Source organism: Lontra canadensis, unplaced genomic scaffold, assembly GCF_010015895.1.
Source record: "Lontra canadensis isolate GAN:19392208 unplaced genomic scaffold, GSC_riverotter_1.0 scaffold98, whole genome shotgun sequence".
NCBI lineage: Eukaryota > Metazoa > Chordata > Mammalia > Carnivora > Mustelidae > Lontra > Lontra canadensis.
Window position 1 is genome coordinate 5,354,334 of NW_022631092.1, and position 17,609 is coordinate 5,371,942.

The following is a 17,609-nucleotide window of genomic DNA, read 5'->3' on the forward strand; positions in this document are numbered from 1 at the left end:
AAAATTCTCAAACTAGAAATAAGTACATCCTCAGTCTAATAAAAGGCAACCATAAAATGCTACAGCTAAGCATCATATTTAAAAATGGAAAAATGAACATTTTTCCCTTAAGATCAGGAAAAACATAAGGATGTCCTCATTAAATACTTTTTCTTAATATTATACTAGACATTCTAGCCAGTGCAACAGACAAGTAAAATAAATAAAAGTCATCCATATTGAAAAGTTTTCTTTTTCACTAACAATCAATTATGTAGAAAATACTGTGGAATCCATAGAAAGATGTGAAAAATAAATGAGTACAGCAAGGCTATAGGATACAGAATGAACATACAAAATCCACTGTATTTTTGTAAACTAACAAGGAATAATCAGAAATTGAAATTTTTTAAATCCATTTACAATAGTGTCAAAAATATTAAGTACTTTGAGATAAAACTGACAAAAATGTGGAATATCTGTACATGAAAAACTAAAAATCATCAATGGGAAAAATTAAAGAAGACAACAAATGGAGAGACATATTATATTCAGGGATTAGAAGACTCAGGATTGAGAATTGTTCATTTTCCCCAAAACTAATCTAGGTATTCCACATAATCCCAATCAAAATCCCAGCAGAGTTTTTGTAAAAATGGACAAACTGACTAAAATTCATGCAGCAATGCAAAGGACTAGAATAGCCAAAATAACTTAGTAAAAGAAAAACAAATTTAGAGGGCTAATATTACCTGATTTCAAAAAGCATGACGAAATCAGAAGGATATTAGTGTGAGGATAGACAAATAGATCAATGAAATGAAACTGTATGTCCATAAATAGACCCACATACATATGAACATTTAATTTTTGACAAAGGTACAAAGGCAATTCAGTTGAGAAAGGCTAGTCTTTTCAACGAATTATGATGGAACAATTAGATAGCTATCTGCAAAAAGATAAACTTTAATCTGTACCTCAAATTATATTTTTAAATTAATTCAAAATGGATCATAGACCTAATTATAAAACCCATAATCATAAAACTTCTAGGGAAAACAAACAAATATTGCTTGACCTTGGATTAAGTATCAATTTCTTACATAGAACAACAAAATCTCAATTCATAAAATAACAAATTGATAAATTTGAACTTAATCAAAATTTAAAGTATCTGCTCTTTGAAAGATACTGTTAAGATAATGAAAATATAAGCCATAGACAGGGAGAAAATATTTGCAAAACATATATCAGATAAAGGTCTTGAATCTAAAATATATAAAGGACTATCAAAATTTGATAATAAGAAAACAAACAATTCCCCTCTAGAGATCTAATACAGAGTATAGAGAAAACAGACAACAATATTATAATCATCAAATTTGCTAAGAGATTAGAACTCAATTATTCCAACCACTAAAAAAAAGATTATTTTGTAATACGACAGATCTGATAATTATCACTACAATGGCAATCATATTATAATATATAAATGTATATATTTAACATGTTTTACACCTTAAACTGACACACTGTTTTATGTCAAATGAATTTCAATTTTTTAAAAAATCCATTTTTTTTAAAGATTTTATTTATTTATTTCACAGACAGAGATCACAAGTAGGCAGAGAGAGAGAGGAAGGGAAGCAGGCTCCCTGCTGAGCAGAGAGCCCAATGCGGGGCTCAATCCCAGGCCCCTGAGACCATGACCTGAGCTGAAGGCAGAGGCTTAACCCACTGAGCCACCCAGGCACCCCAAAAAATCCAATTTTTAAATGGTTAAAATATTTGCACACTTTACCAAAAAACATATAGTCTTATAACATCATGGCCAAAATGCCTAGGACTCAATCAAAATCACATATGTGAAGAGCCAGGAAAATTTCAACTTGAATAAGATAAAAGATAACATATCAACACCAATACTAGAATTATCTGACAATATTCTGATAGAATTATTAGAAATACCAATCCTGAATCCTAATTATCTGAATAAAGATTGAAGGAGGCATCATAAACATGTTTCAACAAATAATCGTGAACATCTGAAACAAATGAAAACATTTAAAGTCTCAGCAAAAAAATGGAAGATATAAAGAAGAACCAAATGGAAACTGAAAAACACAAACAACAATAACAAATGTAGAGAAGAGAAGAAAGAAGCAGTGAACTTGAAGAAAGAAAAATAAAAATAACCCTGAGCAACATAGAAAACAGACTAAAAACAAAAACAAACAAACAGAGCCTGGGGGTTTTGTGGGGTATAACAAAAAATTTAAAAATTTTGTTAGGAGAAGTGGGGAGGAGCAAAATGGCAGACAAACAGGAGACCTAAGTATTGTCAGGTCTCAGGAGTTCAGCTAGATAGTTATGAAACCATTCTGAACACCTACAAACTCAACAGGAGATCGAAAAGAAGAAGAGCAGCAATTCTAGGAACAGAAAATCGACCACTTTCTGGAAGGCAAGACATGCAGAGAAGTGAATCTGGGGTATAGGAAAAGAGACAGGGGGAGGGGCCAGCTTCCAGCAAGCAGTAGAACAGCGGAGCACAAAATCAGAACTTTTAGAAGTCTGCTCCACTGAAAGACGTTACTCCAAAGGCTAAGGGGGGGGGGGGGGGGAACCTTTGAAGGGACAGTGTGGTCTCAGGACCTGCGGGGGTCACAGAAAGACAGAAAGACCACGGGTGTCTGAGTATGGCAGAGCTCCTAGGTATTGGAGCAGGAAGCCAGCTGCAGAGACAGAGTGGAGGAGGGGCTCTCAGCTCAGGGTTACCTTAAACTATAACCCAAGATGCAATTGGGTCACTGCTCTTCAAGCAGGGACCCCACAAGGGGCAGATCCAGGGATACCCCTTCCTTCCCCCTCCAGGAGGAGCGGCACAGGAATGGGAGCAGGAATCTGCTGGGTTTGGAGATTCCAAACAGGGCCGTGTGCCCCAGATAGAAACACTTGGTCATAGGCCGGGTGAGCACGGAGTGTGGCCAGAAACCAAGGAGACAGGAGGGATTGACTGCTTTTCTCTGACGGCACACTGAGGACTGCGGCCGCAAGCTCTTGGCTTCTACAGCCAGAGATTGGGAGGCCGCTATCCTCATTCCCATCTGTGAAAGCTGTACAGAAAGCGTTCAAGGAACAAAAGCTCCCAAGAATGAACTAGACCAGATTACTTAGCCTGGCCCCTGGCAAAGGTGGTGCAATTCTGCCTCCGGCAAAGACATTTGAGAATAATGGCAACAGGCCCCTTCCCCGAAGATTAGCAAGAACATCCAGCCAAGACCAAGTTCACCAATCAATGAGAACTGCAGAACTCTAGAGCTAGGGGAAAGCAACACATAGAATTCATGGCTTTTTTCCTATGATTCCTTAGTCTTTCAAAGTTAAATTTTTTTAATTTTATTTTTTTCTTATTGTACTTTTTAAAAATTTTCCTTCTTTCTATTTTAATGGGTTTTTTGTTTGGTTTTTTTTTCCTCCCTTGTGCCAGGCATGCACTCTTTGGACATTACCTCATTTATTGTTGGTTTTTGTTTTTGTTTTTTTGGTTTTTTTTTTAATTTTTTTAATTTATTTTCAGCATAACAGTATTTATTGTTTTTGCACCACACCCAGTGCTCCATGCAATCCGTGCCCTCTCCAATACCGACCACCTGGTTCCCCCAACCTCCCACCTCTGCAACTTTTTAAAAAATCTTCTTAAATTTTCATTGTTATAGTCATATTCTATGACTTCATTGTATTTAAATTTATTTGTCGTATACATATAGGGTTTTTTTCTCTTAAAATTTTGGGATACAGTTTCTTCTAATAGATCAAAATACACCCTAAATATAGCACATGGCTTTGTTCTAGTCTCCAGCCTGAACACATTCTTTCCTCTTTTTTTCTTTTTTCAACCAATTTCTTATCAATTCCTTCTTTAGAATCTTAATTTTCATCTTACAGCCACACTCCATCCCTTCATCATGTTTACCCTTATTATATATATATATATATTTTTTTTTTTTCTTTAAAATCTGGGGAGGGAGGTAGTTTCTTCTAACAGACCAAAATAAACCCAAAATCTAGTGTGTGACCATATATATATATATATAATGTTTTTTCTCCTTTCTTCTCCCTCCATTTTTGGGTCGCTTCAGATTTGGTTAGGGTATATCTTTCTGGGGTTGTTGTTACCCTTTTAGTATTTTGTTCTCTCATTCATCTATTCTTATCTGGATAAAATGACAAGGCAGAAAAACTTACCACAAAAAAAAAAAGAACAGGAAGCAGTACCTATGACTGGGGACCTAATCAGTATAGACATTGGTAACATGTCAGAACTAGAGTTCAGAATGACAATTATCAAGGTGCTACCTGGGCTCCAAAAATAGCATAGAAGATACTAGATAATCCCTTTCTGGAGAAATAAAAGAACTAAAATCTAACCAAGCTGAAAACAAAAAAGCTATTAATGAGGTGCCATCAAAAATGGAGGCTCTTACTGCTAGGATAAATGAGGCGGAAGAGAAAATTAGTGATAGAGAAGACCAAATGAGGGAGAATAAAGAAGCTGAGAAAAAGACAAACAACTACTGGACTATGAGGGGAGAATTCAAGAGATAAGTGATACCAAGAGACAAAATAATTTTAGAATAACTGGGATTCCAGAAGAAAAAGAGAGAGAGGGACAGAAGGTATACTGGAGCAAATTATAGCAGAGAATTTCCCTAATTTGGCAAAGGGAACAAGAATCAAAATCCAGGAGGCACAGAGAAACCCCCTCAAAATCAATAAAAATAGGTCCACACCCTGTTATCTAATAGCAAAATTTACAAGTCTCAGTGACAAAGAGAAAATCCTGAAAGCAGCTCGGGACAAGAGGTCTATAACATACAATGGTAGAAATATTAGATTGGCAGCAGACCTATTCACAGAGAACTGGCAGGCCAGAAAGGACTGGCATGATATATTCAAAGCACTAAAGGAGAAAAATATGCAGCCAAAAATACTATGTCCAGCTAGACTGTCATTGAAAACAGTAGGAGAGATAAAAAGCTTCCAGGACAAACAAAAACTAAAAGAATTTGCAAACACCAAACCAGCCCTACAGGAAATATTGAAAGGGGTCCTCTAACAAAAGAGAGAGCTTAAAAGTAACAGACCAGAAATGAACAGAGACATTATACAGTAACAGTCACTTTATAGGCAATACAATGGCATGAAATTCATATCTTTCAATAATTACCCTGAATGTAAATAGGCTAAATGCCCCAATCAAAAGACACAGGTTATCAGAATGGATTAAAAAAGACCCATCAATATGCTGTCTGCAAGAAACTCATTTTAGCCCAAAGTCACCTCCAGATTTAAAGTGAGGGGGTGGAAAAAAATGTGCCATGCTAATGGACATCAAAAGAAAGCTGGCGTGACAATCCTCATATCAGATAAATTAGATTTGAAGCCTAAGATTATAATAAGAGATGAAGAAGGACACTATATCATATTTAAAGGGTCTGTCCAACAAGAAGATCTAACAATTTTAAGTATCTATGCCCTAACATGGGAGCAGCCAATTATACAAACCAATTAAAAACAATCAAAGAAACACATCAACAATAATACAGTAATAGTAGGGGACTTTTAACACCCCCATCACTGAAATAGATCATCTAAGCAAAAGATCAACAAGAAAATAAAGGCTTTAAATGATACAGTGGACCAGAAGGACATCAGAGATATATTCAGAACATTCCATCCCAAAGCAAGAGAAAATACACACTCTTCTCTAGTGCACATGGAACATTCTCCAGAATAGATCACACCCTGGGTCACAAATCAGGTCTCAACTGATACCAAAAGATTCGGATCATTATCTACATATTTTCAGACCACAATGCTTTGAAACGAGAACTCAACCACAAGAGGAAAGTTGGGAAGAACTCAAATACATGGAAGCTAAAAAGCATCCTACTAAAGAATGAATGGGTCAACCAGGAAATTAAAGAAGAATTTTTAAAAATTCATGGAAACAAATGAAAATGAAAACACAACTGTTCAAAAATCTTTGGAACACAGAAAAGGCAGTCCTGAGAGGAAAGTATATAGCAATACAAGCCTTTCTCAAGAAACAAGAAAAGACTCAAGTACACAACCTAACCCTATACCTAAAGGAGCTGGAGAAAGAACAGCAAAGAAAGCCTAAACCCAGCAGGAGAAGAGAAATAATCAAGATCAGAGCAGAAATCAATGAAATAGAAACCAAAAGAACAGTAGAACAAATCAATGAAACTAGGAGCTGGTTCTTTGAAAGAATTAATAAGATTGATAAACCCCTGGCCAGACTTATCAAAAAGAAAAGAGAAAGGACCTAAATTAATAAAATCATGAATGAAAGAGGAGAGCTTACAACCAACACCAAAGAAATACAAACAATTATAAGAACATATTATGAGCAACTATACACTAGCAAAATTGACAATCTGGAAGAAATGGATGCATTCCTAGAGACATATAAACTACCAAAACTGAACCAGGAAGAAACAGAAAACCTGAACAGACCCATAACCTGTAAGGAGATTGAAGCAGTCATCAAAAATCTCCCAACAAGGGGCGCCTGGGTGTCTCAGTGGGTTAAAGCCTCTGCCTTCAGCTCAGGTCATGATCCCAGGGTCTTGGGATTGAGCCCTGCATCGGGCTCTCTGCTCAGCAGGGAGCCAGCTTCCTCCTCTCTCTCTGCCTGCCTCTCTGCCTACTTGTGATCTCTGTCTGTCAAATAAATAAATAAAGTCTTTAAAATAAAAAAAAAAAAAGTCTCCCAACAAGAGTCCAGGGTCAGATGGTTTTAAATACCAAACATTTAAAGAAGAATTAATACCTATTATCCTGAAACTGTTCCAAAAAATAGAAATGGAAGGAAAACTTCCAAACTCATTTTATGAGGCCAGCATGACCTTGATCCCAAAATCAGACAAAGACCCCATCAAAAAGGATAATTACAGACCAATATCCTTGATGAACACAGATGCAAAAAATCTTACCAAAATACTAGCCAATAGGATCCAACAGTACCTTAAAAGCATTTCATCATGACCAAGTAGGATTTATTCCTGGACTGCACGGTTGGTTCAATATCCGCAAACCAATCAATGTGATACAACACATTAATAAAAGAAAGAACAAAAACCATATGATACTCTCAATAGATGCTGAAAAAGCATTTGACAAAGTACAGCATTTTTCTTGATCAAAACTCTTCACAGTGTAGGGACAGAGGGTACATATGTCAATATCATCAAAGCCATCTATGAAAAACGCACAGCATATATCATTCTCCATAGGGAAAAACTGAAAGCTTTTCTGCTAAGGTCAGGACTGTGGCAGGGTTGTCCACTATCACCACTGATATTCAACATAGTATTAGACAACCTAGCCTCAGTAATCAGACAACAAACATAAATAAAAGGCATCCAAATCAGCAAAGAAGTCAAACTCTCATGCTTTGCAAATGATATGATACTTTATGTGGAAAACCCAAAAGACTCCACTCCTAAACTGCTAGAACTCATACAGGAATTCAGTAAAGTGTCAGGATATAAAATCAATGCACAGAAATCCATTGCATTTCTATACACCAACAGCAAGACAGAAGAAAGAGAAATTAAGGAGTCGATCCCATTTACAACTGCACCCAAAACCATAAGATACCTGGGAATAAACCTAACCAAAGAGACAAAGAATCTGTACCCAGAAAACTATAAAGTACTCATGAAAGAAATTGAGGAAGACATAAAGAAATGGAAAACGTTCCATGCTCATGGATTGGAAGAACAAATATTGTGAAAATGTCTATGCTACCTAAAGCAATCTACACATTTAAGGCAACTCCTATCAAAATACCATCTATTTTTTTCAAAGAAATGGAACAAATAATCTTAAAATTTATATGGAACCAGAAAAGACCCCAAATAGCCAGAGGAATGTTGAAAAAGAAAGACAAAGTTGGTAGCATCACAATTCCAGACTTCAAGCTCTATTACAAAACTGTAACCATTGAGACCGTATGGTACTGACACAAAAACAGACACATAGATCAATGGAACAGAATAGAGAGCCCAGAAATGGACCCTCAACTGTATGTTCAACTAATCTTCGACAAAGCAGGAAATAATGTCCAATGGAAAAAAGTCTCTTCAGCAAATGGTGTTGGGAAAATTGTACAGCCACATGCAGAAAAATGAAACTGGACCATTTCCTTACACCACACACAAAAATAGACTCAAAATGGATGAAAGACCTCATTGTAAGACAGGAATCCATCAAAAACCTTGAGGAGAATAAATAGCAACCTCTTTGACCTCAGCCGCAGCAACTTCTTCCTAGAAACCTCACCAAAAGCAAGGGAATAAGGGCAAAAATGAACTATTAGGACTTCATCAAGATCAAAACCTTTTGCACAGCAAAGGAAACAGTCAACAAAACGAAAAGCAACTGGCAGAATGGGAGAATATATTTGTAAATGACATATAAGAAAAAGAGCTAGTATCCAAAATCTATAAAGAACTTCTCAAACTCAACACCCAAAGAACAAATAATTCAATCAAAAAATGGGTAGAAGACATGAACAGGCATTTCTGCAAAGAAGACATCCAAATAGCCAACAGACACATGAAAACCTGTTCAACATCAGTTGGTATCAGGGAAATACAAATCAACACCACAGTGAGATACCACCTCACACCAGTCAGAATGGCTAAAATTAACAAGTCAGGAAATGACAGATGTTGGCGAGGAAGCAGAGAAAGAGGAACCCTCCTACACTGTTGGTGGGAATGCAAGCTGGTGCAGCCACTATAGAAAACAGTATGGAGTTTCCTCCAAGAGTTGACAGTAGAGCTACTCTATGACCCAGTGATTGCACTACTGGGTATTTACCCTAAAGATACAAATGTAGTTATCCGAAGGGGCACATGCACCCCAATGTTTATAGTAGCAATGTCCACAATAGCCAAACTATGGAAAGAACCTAGATGTCCATCAACAGATGAATGGATAAAGAAGATGTGGTATATATATATAATGGAATATTATGCAGCCATTTAAAGAAACAAAATCTTGCCATTTGCAATGACATGGATGGGACTAGAGGGTATTATGCTAAGCAAAATAAGTCAGTCAGAGAAAACAATTATCATATGATCTCTGTTAAGAGGAATTTGAGAGGCAGAGTAGGGGGTCATGGGGGTAGGGGAGTAAAAATGAAACAATATGGGATTGGGAGGGAGATAAACCATAAAAGACTCTTAATCTCTGGAAACAAACTGAGAGTTTCTGAGGGGTGGGAGGAGAGGGAGAGGGTGGCTGGGGTATGGACATTGCGGGGAGGGGTATGTGCTATGTATGGTGGGTGCTGTGAATTGTGTAAGACTGATGATTCACAGACCTGTGCCCCTGAAGAAAATAATACTTTATATATTAATAAAAAAAATTTTGCTAGTAGAGTCCCAGAAGAGTAAGGGAAAAGAGAGTGGGGTTAAACATATATTCAAAAAAAATAATAGCTGAAATGTTCCTAAATTTGGCAAAAGATATAAACCTACAGATTTCAGAGGCTGAGTAAATCCCAAAAAGGGTAAACTCAAACAAATGCACACCAAAACACATCAAAATTAAATTTTTGAGAACTAAAGACAAAATCTTGAAAGCAGTGATAGAGAAATGACAACCCACTTATAAAGGAAAAGAATTTGAATAACAGCAAATGTCTCAACACAAACCTCATCGCATGCCAAAAGGAAATGCAAAACATTTTTCAAATGCTAAAAATAAAAGGACTAGTAACCCAGAATTTTATATCCAGCAAAAATATCCTTCTGGAACAAAGGGAAAAAATCAAGACATTCTCAGAGAAAATTTAAGATAACTTGTTACCAATAGATCTACTTTTAAAGAATGGCTAAAGAAAGTACTTAATCAGAAAGGAATTAGGAAAGAAGGCACCTTGGAACACCAGGAAGGAAGAACGAATGATTAAAGAGTAAAAATGTGAGTAAATACAATAGACATTTTCTTTAGTATTCTAAGTTAACGGTTTAATAATTAAAGCAAAAATTCTGTCTGCCAAGGTTTTCAGTGTGTGTAGAGGAAATGTTTAAGACACTGTAAAATTATTGAAATGATGAGAGGGGCAGGTCAGTATGATTATAAAGAGGTAGTATGAGGGAGATCTTTGTGGTCATGGAATAGTTTTGTATCTTGATTATAAAGGTGGTTCCACAAATCTTGACGTGTAATGAAATGGCATTGAACAATGCACACACGTTTACCAATATCAAATTTTCTGGTTTCCAGATTGTGTTATGATTACTTAGATGTATCCATTGGGGGAAACTGGGTGGAGGATATGGGGGATCCATCTGCTATGTATCCATAGTACACAGAACATAACATCCTGTGGATCTACAATTATTCAAAATAAAAACTAATTTTAAAAAGACAAAGAAATTTTTTAAAAAGGAATACCTAATAAGTAAAAGCAAAATGAAACAAATCCAACTGTGCATTCAGTTAGTGGCACAACCACCTAGAGGAACTCTTTCAAGTGACCTTAAAACACAGTAATTGGACTCTACATCCTTAATGGGCAATACGTTAAGGACAAAAGGAATTACAAAAAAGAGGAGGAGGAGAAGAAACCATTTTCAGTAATTTTATCGTTGGAAGTCTCATTTTGTTCTGATTCTCTGGTGTGTATGTTGTGGGATAAAACAAATAAGTAATTATGTTAGCATCATTAAGAGCCAGGATTTTTTCAGTGTGGGAGAAAGGAGACAGACAATTAAGAGACTTAAGTAAAAACTGTGTAAAACTGAAATGAATGGGAAATATAGGTGTGTTTTCTCTTTTCAGAAAAGAAATCATATTTCTTAGATCTGCTCCCTAAAAAGTCCTAGAAATAGCAACGAACCCAGGAACAATAAGCACCACCAGATTATGGTCTTTAAATAACATTTCCTACAAAAAGGCAAGAGGTTTTTTTAGAGAAATAGCGGGTTCCAGGTCTGGGCAGGAAGTATATAAGCCTAAAACCTCCATCTTAATATTAGGATAGCAAGGTAGTTATCTGAAATGACTGGTATTCTTTCAAAACACCAACACTGGCCCAAACCCCTACCAGCCAAAGATGGGGCAATAGAAGCATCAATATGAGTAATAGCTACAATGGATTAAAATGTATCTGGTGTGTTTTAATCTATAAATCCATGAAGGTACTCAACAAAATAATAACTTTATTGATCACCTTTGGTGAATACTAGGGAACCAACTCATCATTTTGAAAACTGGTAAATACATTATTTACAAAGTCAAATTATGGAAGCAGCCCAAATGTCCATGGATAGATGAATGGGTACAGAGGAAGTAGTATATATACACAATATTACACAATATTATTCAGCCATAAAAAGAATGATATCTTACCATTTGTAACAATATGGATGGGGCTAGAGAGTACAATACTAAGTTAAAATAAGACAGTCAGAGAAAGACAAATGATGATCTCATTAATATGTGGAATTTAATAATCAAAACAAACAAGCAAAGAAAAAAAAAGAGGGAAAGAGAGAGAGACAAACCAAGAAACAGACTCTTAACTACAGAGAACAAATTGATGGTTAACAGAGGGGAGGTTGTGGGGGGTGTGAAATAGGGGATAGGGGTTAAAGAGTACACTTAACATGATGAACAATAAAATAAAATAAACTGGTAAATAAAGGGGCAATATTATTTATCCCACCTTTCATAGGGGAAATATACCTCACAATAACCAAAATTTTAATGAGGAGATGTTTCTCTTTATAGGTTACAGAGCTAATAAATGAAAAAATAGTGACAGCCCTTGAATTGAATGTCACCTTTTTGCAGTCCTTAATTGAATAAAGGATCTAGGCAACTATCAGCGAAGGCTGCTAACATCAGTAACAGAGAGATAACCAGGAAACATGAGCCTCATGATGCAAGTATACACCACCACTTAGGAGTTGTTCCTGCCCCCCCCCCCAAAAAATTGCACTTGAATCTGCTTGGGTCTCTAGTCCTAACTACCAGTTCACAGGAATAACACTATGAGGATGCAATCAGAAAATCCAGACTCTGGGAAACCCCACAGTGCAAACAACCCAGTTTCTTCCACAAATAACAGGCAAGGGGGTGAGAGACAGATACACACACACACACACACACCCCAAGACCTACAGACTTAAAATGGCTTCAGAAACACATCAGCCAATTAACAATGTAGGGATCCTACTTGGATTCTGATTTCAGCTACTGGGGGAAATAAATATTGAACAAATATTTGATTCAATTAATGTCTTATTATTAACTTGGAGCTTTGGTAGTTATTGTGGATGCATACTGAAAAACTTACAGATGAAATAATTTGTTGCTTTGGATTACCTCAAAATAACCAAGGGTCGAGGAGGGACGTGGGAGGTGAATATAAGAAGACTGGCCATGAGTGGATCATTGTTGACACCAGGAGATTAGTACATGGACATTCATTTTACTATTCTCTCCACTTTTGTATGGGTTTGGAATTTTTCATAATAAATTTTTTTTTTAAATACACCCATAAACAGCCAGAAAACTACATCCCTTTGGCTGCCTCCCTAATCTCCACCCACTGGTCTTTATTCTGTTCTCTGGCACCTAGAAGACTAGTGTCATAATAATGATAATAGTAATATCTACAATTACAGCCAGCATTTTTGGAGCATATACTGTGCACAAACTCATATGTCTTTTAGGAATATCTCCATTTAATCCTGATAAAGTCCTGAAGTAAATACTATTATTATTCCCATTTTCCAGGTGAGGAACCTGAAGGAGAGAGGGTGGATGAAGGAGCCAATCGTCAAACCCAGATCTGACCGCGGATTTCCAGTTTATAACCATTCAGCGAAGCAAAGGCAAAAGACAAAGATGGCTGTCGCATCCTCGGTCTTCCCTTTTTGGGGCTAAATCCTGAGTTCTTTCACTCTGCCGCTGCCTCCTCCACCAAGTGGCTTCGCTGCCCCACACCATCCCTGAACCTCGTGCCAAGAGCTAGAAAAGTGCTTGAGTTTCTAGAGAGTAACCCAGGCCCGCGGAACAGCCTGCCCATCCCCAGCCACACCGCGGCGATTCCCGGGGGACGTCCGGTCCTCCTCCATCCAGACTGGAAGCCAGAACATGCTCCCGTGCCAGGCTGGCGGGGCTCACCTGGGCCGCGGTGCCTCTTCTCCATCCAGATGTAGCAGTTGTTCTGGGCCACCCCGGTCTGCGAGTCCAGGAAGGGGAGGCGCACGCTGCGCTCTGCGCAGAGCCGTGAGTTGTAGCTGCGGCAGTGCTCGATGGCTTCCTTGTAGAACTGGTCCCCGAGCCTGCCCAGGAGAGGGAGAGAGGAGGACTGAGGCCAGGGAAAAATGGAAACACACCCAGAGGGAAACTGATGTTACCCACCTACCTCCCTGGGTACATTACAGAGTTATGAAGACCCAGGCAACTCAGACCGAGAGCCTTGCCAAGGGGCAGAATCCAGTCTGGTGTCAGGTCTCAACCAGGTTCTATTTCCCATACCAGATCCACCAGGGAATTTCGAATCCCTTTTAACAAAGAGCCTAGGGCCCCTAGATAAACCACCCGGACAAGTGATAAGTCCCTGTTCCAGGAAGTATGAAGTGCCACTCCAGAATAGAAGATTCTGGAACAATCTTCTACCTGGGTTTACCGGGAGCTCAGGCTTCTAGAGTCCCCTCATTCACATCCTCCCTTAGCCACACTTTGTTCTCAGTAATTGCCAGCAAAGGCACTTTAAAATGAACCCAAAACACCAGCATAGATGCATGGCTTTCCAATACAATAGAAGAGAAACAACCGGGACGCCTGGGTGGCTCAGTTGGTTAAGCACCTGCCTTCGGCTCAGGTCATGATCCCAGCATCCTGGGATCGAGTCCCACATCGGGCTCCTTGCTCTGCAGGGAGCCTGCTTCTCCCTCTGCCTCTGCCTGCCATTCTGTCTGCCTGTGCTCGCTCTCTCTCTCATAAATAAATAAAATCTTAAAAAAAAAAAAAAAGAAGAAGAAGAGAAACAACCATATAAACACAGATAAGAAGGACTGAGGAAACATCCCATAAAAGCAGAGCTGTTATGGTGAAAGGAGGTGACTAAACCACACGCTTAAAGAAAAACAACTGTCTAACTGAAAACAAAGGAAGCATTTGTAATAATAGTTGAATTTTGAATTCAAGATAATTTAATCCCTGGGGTCTAAAACACGAAGAGAAAGACCTTTCTGGTTTGTTGGAGTGGTGATGAGATTAAGCACAGTAAATTTTATGTTCTCAAATCTTGGGTATCCTTGGACATGTGGTGATGCTACTAATTTTAAGATAGGCTCCTTTTCAAAGACCAAAAATACAACATTGATAAAACCGATTGAATGTAAAGAAAAAAAATCAGGGAGATCAAATACCTAACAAATAAAAGACAGGCACATGTTGAAGGTTAATAAATGTCTCAAGGAAATACAAATGTAATACCATAACCTCTGCCAGTAGACTTGCACTTCTTTGTGGGGAGCTGGGGGAGGGGCAGGAAGGGGAGGAGCCACAGGGATTGCTGGGCCAGAGAGGAGAACCAAATAGCTCATTTTGAAGTGATATTATGAATGTCCTTTTGTTTTGGTTCTATGTAGATTTGAAGAAGCCAAAATCAGGGTGAGAAAGTCTCTAAGTTAAAAATAATGTATTTCTAGGGGCACCTGGGTGGCTCAATGGGTTAAGCCTCTGCCTTTGGCTTGGGTCATGATCTTAGGGTCCTGGGATCGAGCCCCACATCAGGCTCTCTGCTCAGCGGGGAGCCTGCTTCCCTCCCTCTCTCTGCCTGCCTCTCTGCCTGCTAGTGATCTCTCTCTCTGTCAAATAAATAAATAAATTCTTTATAAAAAATGTATTTCTTAAAAAAAATTAAATTAAATAAAAAATGTATTTCTTAAACAAAATATTTAGAGAACTAAAGAAAGCAAAATTTGAGAGGAATTTTTTTATACTCTTAAAAAGAAAAAAATCAGGTCAGAGTCTACCAAAGAGTTTAAACAAATTTCTTATTCTGGGAGGATACAACCATGAAAGCTACTGAGGCATCTTTTGGAAATTACTTATTGTCATACCTCTTAAAAAATAAAAAAAAAGTGCCCCTTGCTCCTCTTCCCCCTCTGAACATCTTCAGCCTCACGAGGAAGGCATAACGTGCTCAGAAAGTTGTCCTAGCAGTTGCAAAACCAAACTGTAATCAAATTATAATAGCCACACAGCTGGAAATGAATTGGGGGGAATGAAGCCCATTAAAATGCTATAAAACGGAACATGAGCTGATGTAATCAAAGATGGTAACAAGGATCATGAGATTGATCAAAAATAAAGAACCATTTCCTACAAAGCATTCACATCTGGGTCCCACCAGCTTCAATGCCTCCACTGATAACGCGACATAGCTCAGCGCGAAAGAACTTTCCCAGTTTCCGCCCAGCCAAGATGACACCCAGACCCATCCAGGGTGTCCTGCGTGCTCCAGCTCCTTCACGAAACAGCGACCAGCCGCGCCACATTGATGAGAACTGACAAGAACACATAACAGAGAGGTGTCCAATGTGAGAAACAGTCATCTGGTTTCCCACGATGTTTTGGCAGATGGCCAAAATAGATTTAATTCTTCTAACCTCAGAAATTATGCTGAAGGAGAATCCGTAAGCCAAGCAAATGGCACCCTAGAACTCAGGGACTGGAGAGAAGGTTTCCATCTTCAAAACAAACTCTGGAAGCCGGGATCAAAGAACACAACAGCGGCTTCTCTTAGCGTCCTGAGACTCTCCTAACGTGCTTCCAATGGTCCCAAAGAGAGGAACAAGAAAGGGAAGCTACTGAAAATGAAAAGTGAGTTTGACCAAGTTGGTGCCCCACACCAGATGGAACGAGAAAGTCAAACAAAGTGGTACACTGGGCGAAAATTAATTTCATCTTAAATACTTTCCACTTTCCATAACATGCAATGTTATGAGTAACAGGCGTGCTGGGGGGAGCAAATGTGTATTTTTAAACACAATCTTTGTGTGAACGATACCTCTCTTCTCTTACATACACAGAGAAACCCTTCTCCAGGCTGGAACAACTGTATTAAAGATTGAACCTGCAAAAATGTGACATCCAACACCCTCCCTGCCCCTGTCTCCAGGGAAGTCACTTTTAAACAGACCAGGCGTTGGCAGCAACTCGGAAACAAAAGTTTAAAGACTTTTTCAAAATATAAGAGGAAAAAAGAGACTTCAGCCTTTTTGATAAATTCAAGCAGCACCTCTCCAAAAGTTAATTAGCCAAAATCTTCACAGGGCTTGTTCTATTCTCTAGAAGAAAATCGATGGCCAGGTCTCCCTAACCTGTGGAAAGCAATTTAAACAGGAGAGAGGACAAATGTCCTTTTCAATATGGGATATCTTAAAAAAAAAAAAAAAATCCCACAATGATAGGGTCCCACGGGTGACATTTGCATTCAAGTTGCAAGGGGCAGAGAGAGCGGGGAAAGGCTGGCAGTGAATGACTCATTTTGTGGAGCAGAGACCAGCATGCCCCAGGCTGGGTCAGGCACAGCCCAGCCTCAGCCATCACCTGTCTGCATCAAACCAAGGGGGCTGGATTACCACGGGATGATAGATGTCTTGGGCTGGAAGAAGCTGGCACAAGGCAGAGTACAATGATGTTCTCATCAACAGCCTAGCTCAGGCTACCCATGGCTGCGATCAGAAGCAGAAAAGGCACAGAGGAACAAATTGCGGGGCTCTCTGCCAGAGCAGGAGCCCACCCCACCCCACGTCCTGTGGCCTGGCGCAGCGCTGGCTGTCCTGTTCTGGGGGCACCGTGAGAGGTGAGATCCCTCAGCGATCAAATCTGGAGTAAGAAAGCCATAGTTCTTAGAGCTTTCCACTGACCCTCCTTGAGCATATCTGTGGAAAAAGGGATTCCAGGGAACCAAAAAGGATTTGAATGGGTATAAATAAGACTTCTCTGAAATGACTGCCAACTGGGCTCCAGATGTGCTTTTCAGAGCCCATCCCAGCCCCTCCAAGACCCTCTGCTCCTTTTTCTTCCTAATGCTTCTACCTCTCTCTCTTAACACCTCGTCTGTTCTCTTCAATTCCATATCCACTGCCCTGAGCTGATTCTCTGGTCCAACCCTCCCACCCAGACATCTGGGGCTCATCCCTCTTCCCCGTCCCTCTGGTCCTGTGTTCTGACCCAAAAACAGGTATCCTGCCATAGCCCAAACATGTGTCCAGAAGCAAATTCCTCATGTCCTGCCAGAAGCCTGCTCCCTCCCCAGAGTCTCCATTCTTCTGCTGGGGTTGGGGGTGAGACCCGAGAGAACACTGCTCCTGTATCTCCCCAGCAAGGTGTCCTTGACCCTTCCCTTTCCTTCATCCCATCTGGCATTGGAGTCTTTCATTTCTCAGGAAGTCTCCTCTTCTCTCCATCCCCACTGCATAGCCACCAGTCAGTCCCCTTCGACTGTAAAAACAGGACCTTGGCCCATCATTGCTATTTGCGCACATAAACAG

At 39.1% G+C, this 17,609-nt stretch overlaps 1 protein-coding gene across 4 annotated transcripts in view; it reads right to left on the reverse strand.

The window, feature by feature from the left end:
- DPF3 (double PHD fingers 3) overlaps positions 1–17,609 on the reverse strand; it is a 257,321-nt gene that overhangs the window by 141,578 nt on the left and 98,134 nt on the right. For all 4 annotated transcript variants that reach the window (XM_032837279.1, XM_032837280.1, XM_032837282.1 and 1 more), the window contains exon 2: positions 13,222–13,382. In XM_032837279.1, the coding sequence (XP_032693170.1) occupies positions 13,222–13,382 (161 nt within the window). The remainder of the gene's footprint in view (positions 1–13,221; positions 13,383–17,609) is intronic.